The 19,330-nt window shown below is 56.0% G+C and overlaps 1 protein-coding gene across 1 annotated transcript in view; it reads left to right on the top strand.

Annotated features, from left to right (window-relative positions):
- Positions 1–4,988: 4,988 nt before the first annotated feature.
- The window catches only part of Ahnak (AHNAK nucleoprotein), a 31,408-nt gene continuing 17,066 nt past the window's right edge, over positions 4,989–19,330 (top strand). Inside the window, 4 exon segments of the mRNA XM_048360799.1 lie at positions 4,989–5,149; positions 17,490–17,591; positions 17,794–17,950; positions 18,369–18,559. Of these exon segments, the coding sequence (XP_048216756.1) occupies positions 17,794–17,950; positions 18,369–18,559 (348 nt within the window). The 5' untranslated portion in view covers positions 4,989–5,149; positions 17,490–17,591.

Here is a 19,330-nt window from a genome sequence, read left to right as displayed (position 1 = left end):
AGCTCCTGAGCTGGTGTTGCAGGCAGAGTGGTATGTGTGCAGCTGCAGGAGAGACCTGGGGGGGGTGGTGGGGTGGGGAAGAGGGGAAGGAATGCTCCCTGGGGGTTGGCCTAGCCAGTGTGAGAAGAGCAAAGGCCTTTGGGGCTCAGAGTTCATTCATTCATTTAAAACTTGTTCCTCCTTGAGGACTAGCAGCTCATGCCTCTAATCCTGGCTACTCAGGAGGCTAAGATCTGAAGCCTGAAGTTCAAAGACAACCTGAGCAGGAAAGTCCATGAGACTCTATGCTCCAATTAACCACCAGAAAGGTGGAAGTAGAGCTGAGGCTCAAGTGACAGAGCACGAGCTGTGAATGGAGAAGCTAAGAGACAGCACCTAGGCCCTGAGTTCAAGACCCCACTACTTGGGCTGGGGATATGGCCTAGTGGCAAGAGCACTTGCCTCGTATACTTGAAGCCCTGGGTTCGATTCCCCAGCACCACATATACAGAAAATGGCCAGAAGTGGCGCTGTGACTCAAGTGGCAGAGTGCTAGCCTTGAGCAAAAAGAAGCCAGGGACAGTGTTCAGGCCCTGAGTCCAAGGCCCAGGACTGGCAAAAAAAAAAAAAAAAAAAAAAAAGACCCCACTACTGGTGTACACGCCCGTGTGTGCGCACACACACACATTTGGTAGAAGTAAAAATATAGGCAAAAATCTCTGCAAGTATGTGTGTTATCATTGAGGCCTTAAAATATCCTCCTCACCTGGATTGAGGTGGGTGACTGAAACCCCATCTATGGTTCCAATCTCACTGACATAACATGATCTTTTCTTCAGTGCTAGAGTTTGAACCCTAAACCCTGCACATGCTAGACTAGTGCTCTACCACTTGAGCCATGACCACAGCCCTTTTTGAGGGGATAAGGTCTGGATAACTTTGTCCTGGTTGGCTTTGAACTAGTGATCATCCTACCTCGGCCTCCAGATTGGGTGGGATCCACTGCCTGGCTACAGTGTTTTTGAAGGGGTTGAGATGACTCCTTATCTCTGCTCAGCCTGGAATTGGGCAGGAGTTCATTCTCAGAACCATCTCCCCACCAGGTCATTTGGTGCCCTTCCTGTGAAGTACCTGACAGTTATCCTTGAGCTGTGGCTGCTCTAATAGCCAGCCTCACCCTCCTGCTTCCTTCCCTGTTGACCAAGAGGGTGGCCAGGACAAACAATGGAGCTCATACATTGGCTCTGAGCCAGGAAGTTCCCTCTGTTCTTCTCAGCTGGCGAAGCTGAGCTCAGCTGCTCCTATCTCCTCCTTTCAAACCTCTGGAGCCCTCCTTGCAGATACCCCATGTTTTCTTGGCATATGCCAGATTACAACCCTCTTTCTGAGAGCCTAGGTATAAACCAACTTCTATTTTACTTTATCATTCCTGGGGCTTGAACTCAGGTCTTGAGCACTGTCCCTGAGCTCTTTGGGTCAAGGCTAGTACTCTACCACTTGGAGCCACAGCTCCACTTCTGGATGGTTAATTGAGAAGAGTCTCACAGGACTTTTCAGTGTGGGATGGCTTCAAACCGTGATCCTCAAATCTCAGGCTCCTGAGTAGCTAGGATTACAGGTATGAGCCACCAGGACCCAGCTCAACTTCTATTTCAAGTATTCTTTCAAGGAATCAAATGATGGTTTATGTCAAAGTTAAAAAGCCTTTGGTAGGGGGTACCAGTGGCTCACTCCTGTAATCCTAACTACTCAGGAGGCTGAGATTTGAATATGACAAGGTCTTAAGGCAACATGGGCAGGAAAGTCCACAAGGCTCTCATCTTATTAAGCAGACAGAAACACACACACACACACACACACACACACACACACATTTCACAGTGGTTATTTTGGGGAAAGTGGGCTGAGGTAGTGAAGGAGAGACATTTACATTTTATTATTCTACCTTTCTATATTGTTTAAGTTGCAGGGGCTGGGTGTATAGCCTGGTGATAGAATATAGGCTTAGTTTAGCATGCAGGAGGCTCGAGATTCAGTCTCTGGCACCAACCAACCAACCAAGCAACACCTTCACCACTAGGGAGGTGCTGACATTTTGAAAAGATTTCTAAAGTATGTTTTTGTTGCACAAAGAGGATTTCATTGTGGCATTTCCATCCACAGACACAATGTACCTGGCTCAAACTCACCTCTTCTTCACTTTCCCTGTATCTCCGTCCTCCAAGGCATTGATTTTATTTTGAAAAATGTTAACAGGATCATCTGGCTTGTAGGATTGTAGGACATTTTATTTTATTATTATTATTATTTTTTGGCCAGTCCTGGGGCTTGGACTCAGGGCCTGAGCACTGTCCCTGGCTTCTTCTTGCTCAAGGCTAGCACTCTGCCACTTGAGCCACAGCGCCACTTCTAGCTTTTTCTGTATATGTGGTGCTGGGGAATCGAGCCCAGGGCCTCATGTATAGGATGCAAGCACTCTTGCCACTAGGCCATATCCCTAGCCCCCATTTTATTTTATTCTTGGTTTATGTTTAAGAGGCTGAGCTGGGCACTGGTGGCTCATGCCACCAATGATTACAGTGATTACACCACTAGGATTACAGACTCCTAAAGGGGTTGAGATCTGAGGATTGTGGTTCAAAGCCAGCTAGGGCAGGACAGTTTGTGAGGTTTTGTTTTTTTTTTTTTTTTTGCTGGTCCTGGGACTTGAACTCTGGGCCTGGGCTTTGTCCCTGAGCCTCTCTGTGCTCAAGGCTAGTGTTCTACCACTTGAGCCACAGCACCACTTCTGGCTTTTTCTGTTTATGTGGTACTGAGGAATTGAACCCAGGGCTTCATGCATGTTAGGCAAGCAATCTACCACTAAGACACTTTCCCAGCCCGTTTGTGAGATTCTTATATCCATTTAACTACTAAAAAGCTAGGAGTGGAGTTGTGGTTCAAATGTTAGAACAAGAGCCTTGGGCAAAAAGAAGCTCAGGGCAGCACCCAGGCCCGGGTTCAAGCCCCAGGACTGGCACACACATACACAAAAATATGCTGTTGGTGGAGAAAACAATTGATTTTTTTTTTCTTTAAAAGTGTTCCAGGGGGGCTGGGAATATGGCCTAGTGGCAAGAGTGCTTGCCTCCTACTCATGAAGCTCTCGGTTCGATTCCCCAGCACCACATATATGGAAAACGGCCAGAAGGGGCGCTGTGGCTCAGGTGGCAGAGTGCTAGCCTTGAGCGGGAAGAAGCCAGGGACAGTGCTCAGGCCCTGAGTCCAAGGCCCAGGACTGGCCAAAAAAAAAAAAAAAAAAAGTGTTCCAGGGCTGGGAATGTGGCCTAGTGGTAAAGTGCTTGCCTCATATACATGAAGCCCTGGGTTCGATTCCTCAGTACCACATATATAGAAAAAGCTGGAAGTGGCACTGTGGCTCAAGTGGTAGAGTGCTAGCCTTGAGCAAAAAGAAGCCAGGGACAGTGCTCAGGCCCTGAGTTCAAGGCCCAGGACTGGCAAAAAATAAAAGTGTTCCAAAGTGTGTGTGTGTGTGTGTTCTTTAAAGGTGGATACAGAAACAAATGGGAGAGGGGGTGTTTTTACGGGAAGTGTGGGCCCCTAACTGTGCTTATAATGATATGTGTGTGGGGAGACTGAGTCAGTGGATAAACCTGTATGTGTGTGTGCACAGAGACACAGAGATTTAGACAGACAGACAGAAAAAGAGATAGTGTCCAAGTCTCAGCCTTGTCTGTGTGTCTTGACGTGTCCATACCTGTTGGAATGTCTACCTCTATTTCTTCACCTTTGGGTGCCTGCATGTCTGTGGCTGCTCTTCCTGTCTCTTCCTCTCCCCCCCCCCCCACACCGCCTGCACCCTGTGCGGTAACTGGACCTGGACACAGCCAGCCCCCAGGCTGGCAGGCAGACTTGGCTGCTGGTATTTTTAGCCTGTAAACATGTTTGCCATTTCAGAGGACAGGGCTGAGCTGGTCTCAACCCCAGCCCACTCATGATCTTGCGACAAAGAGGGCGCTCCGAGCCTCGTGCCAAGGCCTCAGCTGCCCAGCCCGAACTCTCTCTTCTCCAGCATTTCGGAAGGAAGGGGAAATTGGTGGAGTGGGTAGTGAATGGCCACCTTTGAGGGAGGGGGGGGGGCAAGAGGACCCAGGGAAGGGAAGAAAAGCAGGGGCTGCAGAGAGGGTGTAGCTTGAAGGGCCTTGCACCCCATCATTAAACGTTTAATAAAACTCTCCATGTGGTTAGAAGTCGCTGTGGGAAATGTCTGTAAAGTGGGCGACGCGTCCCGGGCGAGTGGAGAGGTGGAGAAGGGGGGGGGGGGGAGAGGGGCGCCAGAAGGAGCGAGAACAGAGGAGAAGCTGCAGTTCAGGAGGAGACTACATTGGTGGGGGGCCCACGGCTCCTCCAAGGACGTGTGCCATGGCTAGGGGCGTTGGCTGCACCAGGGGGCACGGGGACCGGGGTCTCCTGGAGAGGTTTCCGAAGTGGGAGGGGATGAGCCGGGTTGGGGGCCAAGAAAGATGGAACTGGAACTTGGGAAGCGGCGGGGAGCCTGGGGCCTGGGTTCATGTGTAGCCTAGCACGAGAAAAGGCTCCAGCCCACGGTCGGGCTGTGCAGTCGGAATCCGCCGCCCGAACCTCCGGACCCTCCCCGCAAAATGGGTGGCGGCTGCGCGCTTGGGCCCCGGAGTGCTTCCAGGAATTTCTGGTCCCTGAAACCACTCGGAGCAGCTACGTGGGGTGGGGTGGGGTGGACCCAGGCCTGGAACAGGCCAGGGGGCAACCGATGGGATAAGGCGAGGGGAAGGGGACGGTCCGATGGCTCCTGCGCCGCTTCTCAGCAGCCCCCCCCCCCCAAAGCCACAGCCCCCTCCCCGGGTAGCCTCCGAGTCGGCCCCGCTGGCTGGTCCCGGCCCGAGCTCGGGCCCCGCCCGGCCCCGCCCTCTCCCCACAGCTCGGGGCAGACCCGCCCGCCCCAGCCGGAGTTACAAGAGCCGCCTCCGCGCTCGGGGGCCCGGCCACTCGGAGCTGCGCTGCCGCGGGGACCTTGCTGCCCAGCCCTGCCGGACCCGCCCCGACCGGGGCTCGCCGCCGCCCGCCGCCGCCGCCGCACCGCCAGCCCGGGCCCCGCGCTGGCTATGGCAGTGCCCCGGGGCTGAGCGCACAGGTAGGGGCCGGGCGCGGGCGGCGGGGCCGGGGCGCTGGGGAGCGCGCGCGGGGCACGGGCGGCGGAGCCTCCGTGGGGCGCACTGGGGTTCCCGTCCCCGTGAGCGGAGCCCCGGGACGCCGGGCGGGCGGGGACAGAGACGCGCCGCGTCTCACCGGGGGCGCTCGGTCTCCAGAGTTGGGGCGCAAGTTGGGCAAAGTTGGAAAATCGCGCCGAAGCGATCGTGTGTGCGGCTCGAGCTCCGTCCTCCCCTCGAGGGCGGGGGGCTGTCCCGAGTGCACGGCAGGGCGCCCGGTTCCGGGCTCCGACCCCCCCGATCTCCCCCGCTCCCTGTCCCTCGCTCGCTCCCCCCCACCCCGGGGCGGTGGCTCCGCGCGCTGCTCGGTTTCAATTCGATGTTTACTGGATAAGTTTTCTGAAAACGCCGCGGCAGTTCCCGGGCCCCTCCCTGCACCCCCGAGCGCTGCAGCCCCTGCGCCCCGCGCCCCTGCGCCCCGCGCCCCGCGCCGCCTCCGCTGTCTTTCCGCGCTCCCCGCGCCTCCGCCCCTGACTTCGCGTCCAGAGCCCTGCCGGCCCCACCCTGTTCTGTACCCCGAGCCGCTCCCTTTCTGGCCCCCCTCGCTCCCCCTCCAGCGGCCCCGCCCTGGTCTTGCCCCTCCGCGTGTTCCCCCTTCTTCCTCCACCGCGCGCCCCTGCGGGACGGGGACGGGTGGGGGCGGGGACGTCATTAGCGAGATTCCTGCGCTGGGGTGGGCGGGGAGGGGGTGCTGGGCCGACGGACAGCCCCCTCCAGAGCCACCCCTTTCCCTCTTAGAGGCGGCGCTTCCCCCCTTCTCCCAAACTCGTCCGGGCGGGGACCCCCCCCCCCCCGCCCCTGCGCCCTGGCCGGGCGCCAGCAGCCTGAGGAATGCGGTGGTTGGAGCCGGTGACTAATTCAAACCAGAACTCGGGGAGGAGTGGCGGGGGGCAAAGGGGAGCGGGAGAGGGGCTGCGTGTGGGCGGAGGGGCCCGGGGCCGTGGCCGGCCTGGGCGGGGGTCCCGCGGCGGCCCCTCCGCCCCTCCGCCCTTGCGCGCTCGCCCGCAGCCCCGGCGAGGGCCGCGCGCCCTGGGTGTGTGCAGAGAGCCCCGTGTTATGTAAGGCTTTCCCGGGCCGGGAGGGGGCCCGCGCTGCCCCTCGCCGGGCCCCTGCGGTGCCACGGCCTACATGTGGGGGTGCTGATCTGGAAGGAGCGGGATTAGCTGTCACCCCCCCCCCCACCCTGTTTTTTGCATCTCACAGTTATGAGCTGCGACCACCACCAGGTCGGGGCCGCTGCGGCTTGGGTGCACGGTGTGACACGGGGGTGGGGTGGGGAGGGGGGACCCCGGGGATCCGCGTGCCTCGGGCGTGCGCTTGGCAGGGTGTGGTCCCCGCGGCCGCTGCAGCCCTCGTGGTGCTGGGGGAGCCTGCCCGTCGCCGCCCAGTGTAGTCGTGATCTGGGGAGGGGCCATGGAGATAACTTGCGCATTTTAGAGGTGCGCTTCACTACTCGTGCCCCCCACCCTGAAGTCCGCACGTGATAGATTTTGGGTGGGTTTGGCGGTGGGACCCTGTGACCCAGCAGGGTGATGTTCTGTTCGGTGAAGGTGGGGAGGGGGAGGTCGGAGATGACTTGTAAGGCATTTAAGGGCCTTTGTGCAAGTTAAGTGAGTCGAACTGGCCTAGGTCCCGCCTGGGGAGGGAAGTCCCTGAGGTAGGGTGTGGCACCTTCCTTTCTCTTGTTGAGTGGGGTGCCTGTCTTCTCCTCCCGCCTGAGGGTCTACTGGGTTAAGTCCTGGCCCAGTAGAGTGTGCAGACCCCGGGAAGGGAGCCCCCCCTCCCCCAGTTTAGAGGGTACATCCTTCTTCTATGCTGTGAACTGTGGGATGAAGGAGGGTGCAAAGGAACAGAGACTTTGGAAGTCAAGTTCGTCAAGGGAAGCTGGGCGCTGGTGGCTCATGCCTAAAATCTACTCCTCAGGCTGAGATTTGAGGATCTCTGCTTGAGCCCAGGCAGGCAAATCTCAGGGACTCTCATCTCCAACTAATCACCAGACAAAAAACCAAAAAAAACCCCAGAAATGGAGCTGTGGCTCAAATGGTAAAGCAACAGCCTGTAATTCTAGCTATTCCGGAGGCTGAGATGTGAGGATCGGAGTTGAAAGCCAGAGTGGGCAGCCAGGCCTGTGAGACTTTTACCTCCAGTTAACCACTCAAAACCAGAAGTGGAGCCGTTCTGCCCCAGGACTGGCAAAAAGAAAAAAAAAAGCCAGTGAGAACTTGAGGCCCCGAGTTCAAGCTCCAGTGAAGCACATGCATGTGCATGTGTAGGTGCACGTGTGCATACAAGTACGCACACACACACATACACACAATGTTCGCGAAGGACACAGGGCCTGGGGGTGGGGGTAGAGGATGAGGGTTGGGAGACGAGCTTTTCTCCAAAGCTCTTGCTTTCCCCCCACAATTACACACACACACACACACACACACACAGGCCAGGCCTCTTCCTAAGAGGTTACGCAAAAGTCAGAGAAGAAGGACGGGAGAGCCACGTGCCGTGTGGGGCTTAGTGTCACCAGTATGGAGGTTCACAGCAACGCAGGTCCAGAATGAGAAAGAGAGGGAGAGAGACAGACAGAGAAGAGAGACAGGAGAGAGACAGAGAGGGAGAACCACCTTGGGGACCAGAGGAGGGAGAAAGCCTGCGTTGGTCCAGGGCGGAGAACGGCCCGGGGAGGGAGGCTGGGTCACCTCTGTCCCGGGGAAGGCCCTGGGTGGAGGGGCCGCTTGGGCCAGCCTGGATTCTTTTGCACGACTTGGAATGGGCTGGCAGGCCCTGGCAGAGCTCGGCACTCAGAGCCTGAGGAGCTGGTTAGAGGAGTTGGGGCCAGGCTGTGGGGGTGGAGGGGGGTGTGGGGCACTGGGGTGTGGTGAGCGACTTCTTCAGAACTTGGGAACTGCCTGGGGACAGGCAGAGGCAGACTGGGAGAGCTAGTCTGACTCCTGATGGAAACTTAGCCCCGACGCCCCCGTGTCTCTGGTGTCTCTGCCCGGACCTGGGCCGGCCATGAGTGGGTCGGTCGTGCGCACTTAGGTTAGAGGAAGGGAGGTGGCCCCAGGACACTTTAGAAAGTGTTTGATTTGAGCGGCAGGGTGACAGTGCTGAGGCTCCCAAGTCTTCTGCTCCAGGGAGCTTGCCTTCCTCTGGATTTGACCACTGGGCCCTCTGGCCAGCTCCCAAGCTTTCCTCATCTCTAGAAGTTTCCTCCCTGTCTGAGTACACCTGGGGGCTGTGGAGCCGTTCGCATGCGTGTCGCTGCCGGCCCTCTTCCCCCTCCCCTCCCTGAGGCCCTGTGGTCTTCTAGCCAGGCTTGAATCTCCCGCAGTCTTGGGTTCGTGGCATTGGTGTTGCCTGGGCGGTTGTTCCACGCTGGCCGTAGGTCCTTGTGTCCACCTGTGCCACAGCCTCTGTCTCTGGGTAAAATCGATGTCATTGCCTGTGGTTGGTTGTGCACGGAGGTCTTCATGTGGGTCTAGATATGTCACCTCGGCCTTCGTGTGTGTGTGTGTGTGTGTGTGTGTGTGTGTGTGTGTGTGTCCTAGGACCTGAACTCAGAGCCTGGATGTTGTCCCATAGCTTTGCCCCCCCTCCCAGGTCCCTTCACTTTTTTTTTTTTTGGCTCAAGGCTAATGCTCTACCACTTGAGCCACACTTCCCCTCTCTCTTGTCTTTTGATGGTTAATTGGTGACGAAAGTCTCCCAGAAGCTGAGTGCTGCTGGCTCACGCCTGTTATCCTAGCTACTCAGGAAGCTGAGATCTGAGGATCCAGGTTTGAAGCCAGCCCCGGGGCAGAAAAATCTTGACTCATCTCCAGTTAAGTGCCCAAAATGCTGGAAGTAAAGCTGTGGTTCAAAAAATGAGGAAGGAGCTAAGTATGACAAGAAATGTATATATACCACTATCTTAAGTATGTAACTGGAACCCCTCTGAACATCCACCATCTTGACAATAAAAAGAAAAAGAGAAAAAAAAAAAAAAGACAAAGGACCCAGCTGTGCGCTAGGGGCTCATGGCTGTCACCCTCTGTACTCTGGAGGCTGAGGATCGCCAGTTTGAAGCCAGCTCAGGCAGGACAGTCCTGAGACTCTTATAATCTATGAGTAACTATCAAAAGTCAGAAGTGGGACTGTGGCCCAAGTGGTAGAGCACCTTGAACAAAAGAGCCCAAGGACAACTCCCAGGCTCTGAACTCAAGCCCCAGAACCAGAAAAAAATAAAGGGGAAAAACAAACCCCAAACAAACAAACAAACAAAAAGCTGTGTTTCAAGTCGTCGCGTGCTAGTATACCGCTGAGCACAAAAGCTCAGGACAGTGCCCAGGCCCTGAGTTCGAAAGTCATACAGACATTCCTGCCTAGGCTGGCTCTGAACCATGATCCTCAGATCTCAGCCTCCTGAGTAGCTGGCCACTGGCGCCCAGCCCTGGTGGGGTTTGGGGGGCCTGGGCAGCGGCTCTGCTGGTGGCAGTTGATGCTTGTGAGAGGGGCCAGGACAGCCCTGGGGTGGCAGGCCCCACCCGGCATGGCAGGCCGCCTGTCAGGGAGGAGCATCCTGCCGGTTCCCCAGGGGCCTGAGTGGAGGCTCTGGCCGCTGGGGGAGGGGGCAGAAGGGGAAGTGCCTGGAGCTGATCCTGGCTGGACTACGTGTCCTGTGGGCTGGGGGGGGGGTGGCTATTGGGCAGCTCCCTCCATCCTGCAGCCCTGTACCGGTGTAGCCTGGCTGTGTGGGGGCAAATGCTCAGCACCCTCTCCAGAGCTGGGCCCGCGGGGTGGGGCAGAGGGCAGTTTCCGAGTGGTCATCTACACCCCTCCCCAGTGCAAGCAGAGACATTTTCTCACGCCCCCCCCCCCACCTCCCTAGAGTCGTGTTTTAATGCTGTGGCCGGTTTGGGGCTTCCGCACTACATACGGAGAAGAGTCTGTCACTGGAGGGAGGAGAGGAGGGGCTCTGTCTCACTGCTGGAAATAAGAACGCAGTGTTTTAGGGCTTGGGGGTTGCTGGGTGAGTTGGAAGGAAGGGGGGGATATATGGTCAGGAGAGGGAGGCATAGAGAAAGACATAAAAAAAAAAAAAAAAAGAGCCGGGAACTGGTGGCTCAAGCCTATAATCCTAGCTACTTAGGGGGCTGAGATCTGGGAATCATGGTTCCTGGGCTGGAAAGTCCGAGAGGCTCTTCTCTCCAATTAACCATCAAATGCCAGACATGGAGCTGTGGCTCAAAATGGTAGTGTGCTAGCCTTGAACAAAAAAAGCGAAGGGACAGCACTCAGGTCCCGAGTTCAAGCCTAGGACTGGTGCGCACGTCGACAGACAACATTTAAAAAGCAGCCCACTGACCGGGACCGGGCGAGGAGCTGTCCTGTAGGTTGACCCTCAGAAAAACCTTGCATGGGGTGGGGGGTGAGAGGGCTCGGGGAGAGAAGAGCTGGGTTAGGAAGGCCAAAATAATTAGGTGCAGGTAGGAGTTGTGGGCATGGCCAGTTCTGCACCCCCCCCCCCCCCCACAGGTAGCCTAGCCCTGGACTGGCAGGAGCTCACACCGAGGAAAGCTCCGGTTCAGGTAGGAAAGGTACCATGTGAACAAGTAGCCTGCTCTGGGCTGTGAAGAGTAGGGAATGGGGCTACCGAGTCTCGGTGTGTGCCTCCTCAAAGCCTACTGGGTGGTTTTATAAAGGGAACTCAAGCTCCTCCTGCCCTTAGCCTCCCAAGGCCTGAGCCAAGAGACAAGTACGGTCATGACCGTGACGGGATTGCTCAGATAAGCTGTGTGCGTCTCCAGGTCGATTAGGACAATCCCCTCCACGCCCCCAACAGAAGACTAGGAGTTGCAGCCCTTGAAGGACCTTCTGGAGGCTTAGGCTGTTTCTCCTTCATCCTTGGGAGGATGCTCTGTCATGGCTGTCCCATCTCCTAGTGAGTGGTGATGTTTGCCTCTCCTTGCTCGTTCTTGCCTAAATCTGGTGCCGGTTGAATCCCGGAAGGGGAGGACGCTCCTGTGCCCAGATAGATCTAGACAGACAGAGGCTGGGTTCTGGGAAAGATCCGGCACCAGTGAACCACAGAACCAAAAAGTTCGTCCCAGGACAAGGCCTGTGGATTTGTGACTACCCAGGTTGCTGTCCCTGGGCTTGTTTTGCTCAAGGCTAGCCCTCTACCACTTGAGCCACACAGGGCTACTTCTGGCTCATTGTGGGTTAACTGGAAATCAAGAGTCACGTAGGCATGGCTGCCTGGGATGGCTTCAAATCTCAAGCCTCAGATCTGGGCCTCTGTGGGTAGCGAGGTCCCAGGTGTGACCCCTGGTGCCTGGCTTCCAGCTTGCACTCCTCCCCTCTAGCACAGGTTGTGCGTCCTCTGTGCGTCTTTCTCTGGGGTTCCTGGTGTGTCTTGTCCTGTGCCTTTATCTCTCTACTTGAGTGAAGACTCCGGCTTGGGGTCAGAGAGCTGTGGGCTTGCACTGTGGCCCCGGCATCACTCCTCTGGGGCCTGCTTCCACATCTTCCACGTTAGTCTGTGAAGCAAGCATTGGTGGCTCACGCTGCCCATCCTCCTAGCCACTCAAGAGGCTGAGATCTGAGGATCCAGCATCGAAGCCTGACCCGGCGGAAACCGTCCGTGACTCTCTTTATCTTCAAGTAACCTTTAAAAAGTGAGACGTGGCACTGTGGCTCAAGTGGTAGAACGCCCGCCTTGAGTGAAAACGCTCGGGGATGGTGCCCAGGTTCTTAGTTCAAGCTCCAGTCCTAGCACAGAAACAAAGTAAAATAAGGATATCAGTTCTTATCATGGTGGTGTTTGCAGATAGGCTAAGACACCTGGATGTCGCCAGCACAGAACCTGGCACACAGAGTGCTCTGCAGGATTCTCTTTCCCCCAGCTGGAAGTGGGGCGCTGTGTGTGTGTGTGTGTGTGTGTGTGTGTGTGTGTGTGTGTAGCACACTTCTTTCCCTCTGGAGCTTTCTCTTCCTCGCTGTGGCTGCCGAGTGTGTATGAGAGTGTGGCACCCATCTGGGTGTGTGCCTCTCTTCTTTCTTTGCCTATCCCACCCCTTCTCCTGCTTAGGAGTACCTGGGGCTTTCCCTGTGGTGGAGGTCTTTCATTCGCAGCATGAGTCATTGCGTTCTCCGCGTGGTCTTTTGTGTCGGGAAGCCTGGTTGGCTCATGTTCCTGCTGCTGGGCTGGGAATTTTGTGGTGGTTGGGTGCCCTCGGGGACTGCCCCGTGCCGGGCTGGTGCAGATGCACAGTCGTGGCTCCCCTCTGGCGTGTAGCTTGTCTTCAAGGTTGGTGCTTTCGGGAACGGAGGCCCCTGGGCTCATCCGTCAGCGAGCGTGAGCTCCTGTCATCTCGACACTGGTGCTGGCTGCCTGCAGAAGTTAGGCTGAGCCCTAGCCCTCGCTGTCTTCCTTCATACTGGCTCTGGGGAGGAAGGGACCCTCCTCCCCGACGGCCTTGGAGGTCATCCCTGTCGGAGACCCTCTGCCAGGGGAGGGGGACAAGGAGGCTGCCTCTTGCGCATCTTCTGGGTCTGCTTGGTGTTACCCCAAGACCCAGGCTGCTCTATGCATCTTTTTGTGGTTTTTGAATTTCAGGACGGTCCATTCTTCGGCCATGGTTCCTGGCCTCAGTGACATGCGGTCCCCACAGTCACGTACGTGGATCCTTTAAGTGTTGCAGCGAGACTGTCATCACCACCTCCTTTTCTCTCCTCCAAGCCTTGGGTTTCTCCATGCCAGCCCTGCTGCTGCTCCTCATAGAGGGGGGCGAGCCCTCTGGGTGATCCACAGGGCTGGAGCACCCCAGGCTGTAGCCCCCACATCCTCCCAGTCTCCTGTTCCCACCCACAGAACCCAGCAGTGGGGGAAATCTGTACCCATGCTGAAGTGTGGCTAGAGCCACAGGGGGACTGAAATTTTCATCTAATTAATTTGTGTGTGTGTGTGTGTGTGTGTGTGTGTGTGTGTGTGTGTGTGTGGTGACAGGGTTTGAATGCAAGGCCTGGGAGCTGTCCCTGAGCTTTTGTGTTCATGGCTAGCACTCTTACCACTTGGAGCCACACAGCTCCACTGCTGACTTTCTGGTGGTTAGTTGGGGAGAAGGGTCACGCGGACGTTCCTGCTCAGGTTGCTTCGAAGTGCGATCCTCAGCTCTCAGCCTCCCGAGCAGCTAGGATTACAGGCGTGAGCCACCGCACGCAGCCCGCTCTTTTCTTCACTCCATTGCTGGGGCTTGTACTTTATAGCATTTTTCACCCAAGGCTAGCGCTCTACCACTTGAGCCCACAGCTCCACTTCTGGCTTTTTTGCTGGTTATAGAGATAAGGCTTTCGTGGACTTTCCTGCCTGGGTTTGGCTTTGGAGATCCATCCTCAGACTCAGCCTCCTGAGTAGCTTAGACTACACACGTGTGCTGGCCTTAGGTGACATTTGAACAGCCACATGTGTCTATCATGTTGGACAGCTGGGCTCTGAGGTCCCTTTTAGTCTAACGAAGCTTGATCTACCGGGATGGTGGGAGGAACATCTGGGAACATCTGGGCTTGGTACAGGCCCCAGAAGTGGAGAAGAGACTGAGGACTGGGACCCAGATGCAGAAAAGAGGCCTTTGCTCTCACGGCTCCCGTTTGCACCCACACATCGGGCCTCAGAGCTGAACGGCCCAGATCCACGAGCGGGGAGGCCCTCTCGGCTGGGCCAGGCCTTAGGGCCAGTGCTAGAGCAACGGCAGATTGGGTATCTCACCTGGCCCGAAAGCCATTAGTGCACCGCCAGGACCAACCTTTAGCTTTGGGTGCAGTGGCTCCCGCCCTCACAGGCCTGTGACCCCCCTACCAGAGAACGGCTTCTCCTCCTTTGGAGGTGGTTCCGGTTGAAGCATTTGGCTGAGCCCCTCTTGACCCCCAGGAATGGCTTCTTGGGGTACCCTCCTCTCCCCAGGAGCTAGGCAGAGAAGCTGACCCCAGCCCCAGCCCCTCTGGCACCTGGGGCCTGGCCCGGGAGGCCCCCGCGTGTTTTAGGCGTGACCCTTTGCTTGTCTGGAGCTGTTGCTGCTGGCTGGGGTGACTCACCCGGGAAGGAGGGTGGGTGGGGCCGCCCTGTGGGCGGGTGAGCTGGCGGCAGTGCTCTCCCCTCGGCTGTTGCTGGCTCAGCACCAGGATGCTGGGCCGAGAAATGGGGCCCTGCGCAAGGAGGAGGAAGACAGGGGCGCTGGCTGGGGCAGCCTGGAGGGGCGGCCTGGCTTCTGAGCGGACTGGGCTGGAAAGGTGTGACCTGCCCTGCCTTTGCCTGGCTCCTGTCTGCAGGGCCTTCTTCCTGGCAGAAGGTGTCTTCTAAGTTGCAGCTTTGCTGCTTTATGGTAGGAAGGGGTGAGCGAGGCCTCCGAGGCCAAAAAGGGAGGGGAGGGGAGGGGGGGAGGAAAAGGCAAGGGGGAGAGGAGGGGAGGGGAGGGAGGAGGTGTTGGCCCAGTGCAGTCTTTGCTTACCACCTAGCCACAGTAGCACCTGTGTTGCCAATGAAAGCTCACGGTAAACACCATGTTTATGACTATGTCAAACGGGAGAGCAGGTGTGTGTGGGGGGTGCAGGTAGGGCTTGTGTTGATCTTTCACCCATGTTGATTTCTGCCTGAGACTGGAGCTCCTAAGTGCCCACGACTTTGTAAGAGCCATGGTCTCATAGATGTGAACTCTAGCACCTTTGAAGTTCCATTTATATATATATATGTGTGTGTATGTATATATACACACACATATATATGTGCACACACATACATATATGTACATATAGATATGTGTAGACACACACATATATGTATGGTTTGTTGGTTTTTTATTTTTTTTTATTTTGGTACCAGTACTGGGTCTTGAACTCCGGGCCTTGCGTTCTTTCTTGGCTTTTTTTGCTCAAGGCTGGTGCTCTTCCCACTTGAGCCACACCTCCACTTCTGTCTTTCTGGTGGTTCATTGGAGATAAGAGTCTCCTGGACTTAACTGTCCAGCTCGCCTTGAACCGAGATCCTTAGGTTTGAGCCTCCTGAGGGAACTAGCTTTACAGATGTGAGCCACTAGGGAATTCTATTTTTCATTTTCCCGAGAAGGCTTTCAAGCCTTCTAGAACACTGAGAGGCTCAATTGATGATCACACCCAGAACATCTTGCTTATAATTTATATCTGGGATCTCAGCCTTTTAAAACTCCTTACTGTGCACAGAGAGTGCATTCAATAAATATTTAGAAGTCTCATGAGCAATGGTAGGTAACAATCTAATGTACTGTGCAATTAAACTTTGCTAGGCCGGGCTTCATGTTTGTCCCTGGCTAGTCTCTCCAGTTCAGTGTTGTACGGAGAGGAGGCGGTCAGTATGCATGTGTGTGTTTATTGATTGCTTGATAAACAGCTTCGGGGTGGGGTTTGGGCGAGGCTCATCACAATGAATGGTGTCCCCCTTCTCCATATAATTTCACAGTCACATGCTTTGGATGGCTGTCACCGCCATTTTGTGTGGGTAGACATAGTTTGGGGTCAGATCCATAGTCCTGCGTGGTGTCTTCCCAGGGCACCTCTGGAGCTGGCAGCTCATTGAGTGAGTGGGTGGGGGTGGGGGGATATCTTTACCCAGAAGGCCTAGCTCCGGGCCCTGTGCAGGCAGCTAGAGGGGCTTGGACTCATTACGGGCCCGAGGCAGGTACAGCTTTACCTCAGCCTCTCAGCTTGGGCCAGGCCACAGCGAGGGACCCAGGTCTGGGAGCAGCTGGGTAGTGAGGGCTCCCTTCTGTCCTGAGGACCGGAAGGAGATGGCAAGCTGAGAGGCCAGGAGAAGGTCAGCACCACCATCCCTACTTGGAGCTCCCTCTCGGGGCTTAGCAGCCAAATGCTGCACACCAGATTTGGTGTAGGGGAACGAGTTACAGATGCAGGTTGGAGCCTGATCTGGTGTGTGTGTGTGTGTGTGTGTGTGTGTGTGTGTGTGTGTGTGTCTTTCTCTCCCTCCCTCTCTCTCCCTCCTTCCCTCCCTGCCTCCCCCTCAGCCTTCTGAGTAAATTAGGATTACAGGAGTGAGCCACTAGTGCTTGGCTTCTCTTTCTCTTTTTGGTGTCAGTACTGGGGCTTGAACTCAGGGCCTGGGTGCTGGCCCAGAGCCTTTTCACTTTTTCTTTTCACTCTACCAGTTAAATGACAGCTCCACTTCTAGCCTCTTGGTGATTAATTGGAGATCTGAGTCTCATGGACTTTCTTGCCCTGCTGGCTTTGAACGGAGATCCTCAGATCTCAGCCTCTTGAGTAGCTAGAATTATAGGTGTGAGCCGCCAGCACCCAGCTTGTCTCTCTTCCAGTGTGTCCTGGGTGAGGTGTCCTTTCAAAGCCTCGCTCTATCTGTAAAACAGGGACAGTAATATCTCCCTCTCTAAGCTATTGTAGAGAATCTGATGGACTTTGTGGTGCAGAACTCCTGTGTGACAGACAGGCCTTTGATCCCAAGAGAAATACTTTTCTCTTTCTCTATTTTTATTTTGGTGGTACTAGATTTGAACTCAGGGCCTCTTACTTATTAGGTAGGTGCTTTATCACTTGAGCCACACCCCAGCCCTTTTCCCTTTAGTTATTTTTCAGGTAGGACTTTTGCATTTTTTTCTTTGTTGGTCACAAGGCTTGAACTGTGGGCCTGGGCGCTGTCCCTGAGCTCTTCAGCTCAAGGCTAGCGCTCTACCACTTGAGCCACAGCACCACTTCTGGTTTTCTGGTGGTTAACTGGAGATAAGAGTCTCACAGACTTTCCTTTCCCGGGCTGGCTTTGAACAGCGGTCCTTAGATCTCAGCCTCCTGAGTAGCTTGGATTACAGGTGGGAGCCATTGGCGCCTGGCAGGGCTTTGCATTTTTACTGCAGGTGATCTTCAACGTGAATATTCCTATCTGTGCCTCCCATGTAGCTGGGATTACAGGCGTGCTCCACCAGCCTGGCCAGGCATCCTCTTCCTTATCGAGGGAAACTGAGACTTGGAGAAGTTAATTGCCTTGGCCAGGGGTCTCACAACTAAGAAGACACGGAGCTGGTATTGGAGCCTGAGTCTGGCCTCCTCTAATCCCACTTTCCCTCTAGTTTTATTTATTTTATTTTTATCTCATTTCTGAAGGTACTAAGACTTGCTCCGCAGGGTCTCTTCAAAAGTCACGGAGTCGCTGACTGGTGGTGGTGGTGGTGGGGGGGGGGGTTTGGCCTGGCCTTGGGGCACAGCATTGAGCACTGTGAACTTTCTCCCTAGGCTGTGTGAAGGAGATTCCCGGGGAAGAGAGACTGAGGGGAAGAGAGAAAGAAGGGGCGGGCTCCTGGCAAGGCATTTGCTCCTGAACCCAGTCCAGTGAAGGTCAGCAGGAGGAGGGGGTATGTGGAGTGGGGAGGGGATGGAGATCTGGGGGCACGGGGTGGGGGGGGGGTGGACTGTGGGTGGAAGGCACAGAGGGCTGGTGTCAGCCCAGGGCTGCACATGCGCAGATTTTCATCGTGCCTGTCTTGGGAGAATCTCCACGTGGGAAGGGTGTGTGGTCCATCACGGTCTCCATTTCCAGATGGAGAAAGAGGAAGAGACAACTCGGGAGCTGCTACTGCCCAACTGGCAGGGCAGCGGCTCCCATGGGCTGACCATTGCCCAGAGCAACGATGGAGTCTTTGTGCAGAGAGTGAACCCCAACTCCCCTGCGGCCCGCACTGGGGTGGTCAAGGAGGGTGAGTCTCTCTAGGAAGCTTGATTGGGTGCTGGATGCTGGGTGCTGGGAGGGGGTGGGAGAGAGTGTTGGAGGGAAGAGCATGTTGAGTAAGGAGCAGACACGAGTGGGCTCGGCATGCCACCGAGGAACCAAACTCTGCCTTTCCATGTCCGCCCTTGCTAGAGGATCTCAGAGGATGCTGGAGATCTAGCCCCTCAGATCTGACTCTCTCACTCACCATCTCTTCTGCAGCTTTGGGCCAATGTAGTTGGCCTTCCTTGGCCTCAGTTTGCTCATCTGTATGATGGGTATTCTCATGTCCACTTGGGGCTCAGCAGGGGGTGAAGGCCCGACAGATGGCTGCTAGTGTGTGTGTGCCCTGAGACTTCGTAGACCTTACTTGCTGTGGCTCTTCCCCCGCCCCCGCCTCCCCTTAGGGGACCAGATTGTGGGGGCCACCATCTACTTCGACAACCTGCAGTCTGGGGAGGTGACCCAGCTGCTGAACACCATGGGCCACCACACCGTGGGCCTGAAGCTGCACCGCAAGGGAGACCGCTCCCCTGAGCCTGGCCACCCCTGGACCCACGAAGTCTTCAGCTCCCACAGCAGCTCCGAGGTGGTTCTGGTGAGTCCCCGCCGGCCCCCCGCGGTGCCTTCGGCTCCTCCCACCCCCTGATTCCCCTCTGTCAGCCTCCGGGCTTCCGCTGATGCCTTCCCCTGGCCTTTTTACCGTGTGTTCTCTCGGACAGCCTGTTTCTTCCTTTACTGTTCTCTATGCAGGGAATGGGAGTTAATGACTCCTGGGATGGGGATTTGAACTCAGGACCTCCTGCTCTCCATAGGCAGGTGTTCTACCACATGAGCCACACCCCCAGCCTGGGACCAATCTTAGAAATGATTTCTGTGCCGACCACCTCTGCCTCATAGATAGCCTTCTCCTCCTCACAGAGGCCAAAGGTCGTTCTGTGAGTCAGAGGCGGGGCCGTGCTGCGCTCCCAGGGCTGTCTCTGTCTTCTTCGTGATCATGGGTTCACTGAACACGTGGCGGGTCTCCAGAGTGAAAGTATAACACAAGCACTGACATCCTCTTAGGCTCAACAAATGCTTTCCAGAGTGCAAAGGGCTCCTGGGAGGCCTTGATGAAACGAAGCAGTCAGCAAATGGAGTGCTGAACACTGAGGTGCATGGGCAGAGTGGGTTGATTGGAGCCTCTCTCCAGGGGTGCAGCTCAGGTGCCCTAATACACCCCCAGCTCGTCTCACAACTTCCGTTTATATCAGTGTTCCCCAATTCTTTCTGCATCGTCCCCCCCTGCTCTTCTGTCCCTTGTGTTTTACCCCAGGAGGCTTCCTGGCCCTCCCTCAGGGTCCTAGATCCTTTGGGAAACAGACAAGTA

Source organism: Perognathus longimembris, chromosome 13 (genome assembly GCF_023159225.1).
Source record: "Perognathus longimembris pacificus isolate PPM17 chromosome 13, ASM2315922v1, whole genome shotgun sequence".
In the NCBI taxonomy this organism is placed as follows: domain Eukaryota; kingdom Metazoa; phylum Chordata; class Mammalia; order Rodentia; family Heteromyidae; genus Perognathus; species Perognathus longimembris.
This window is presented reverse-complemented; position numbering and strand designations above follow the sequence as displayed.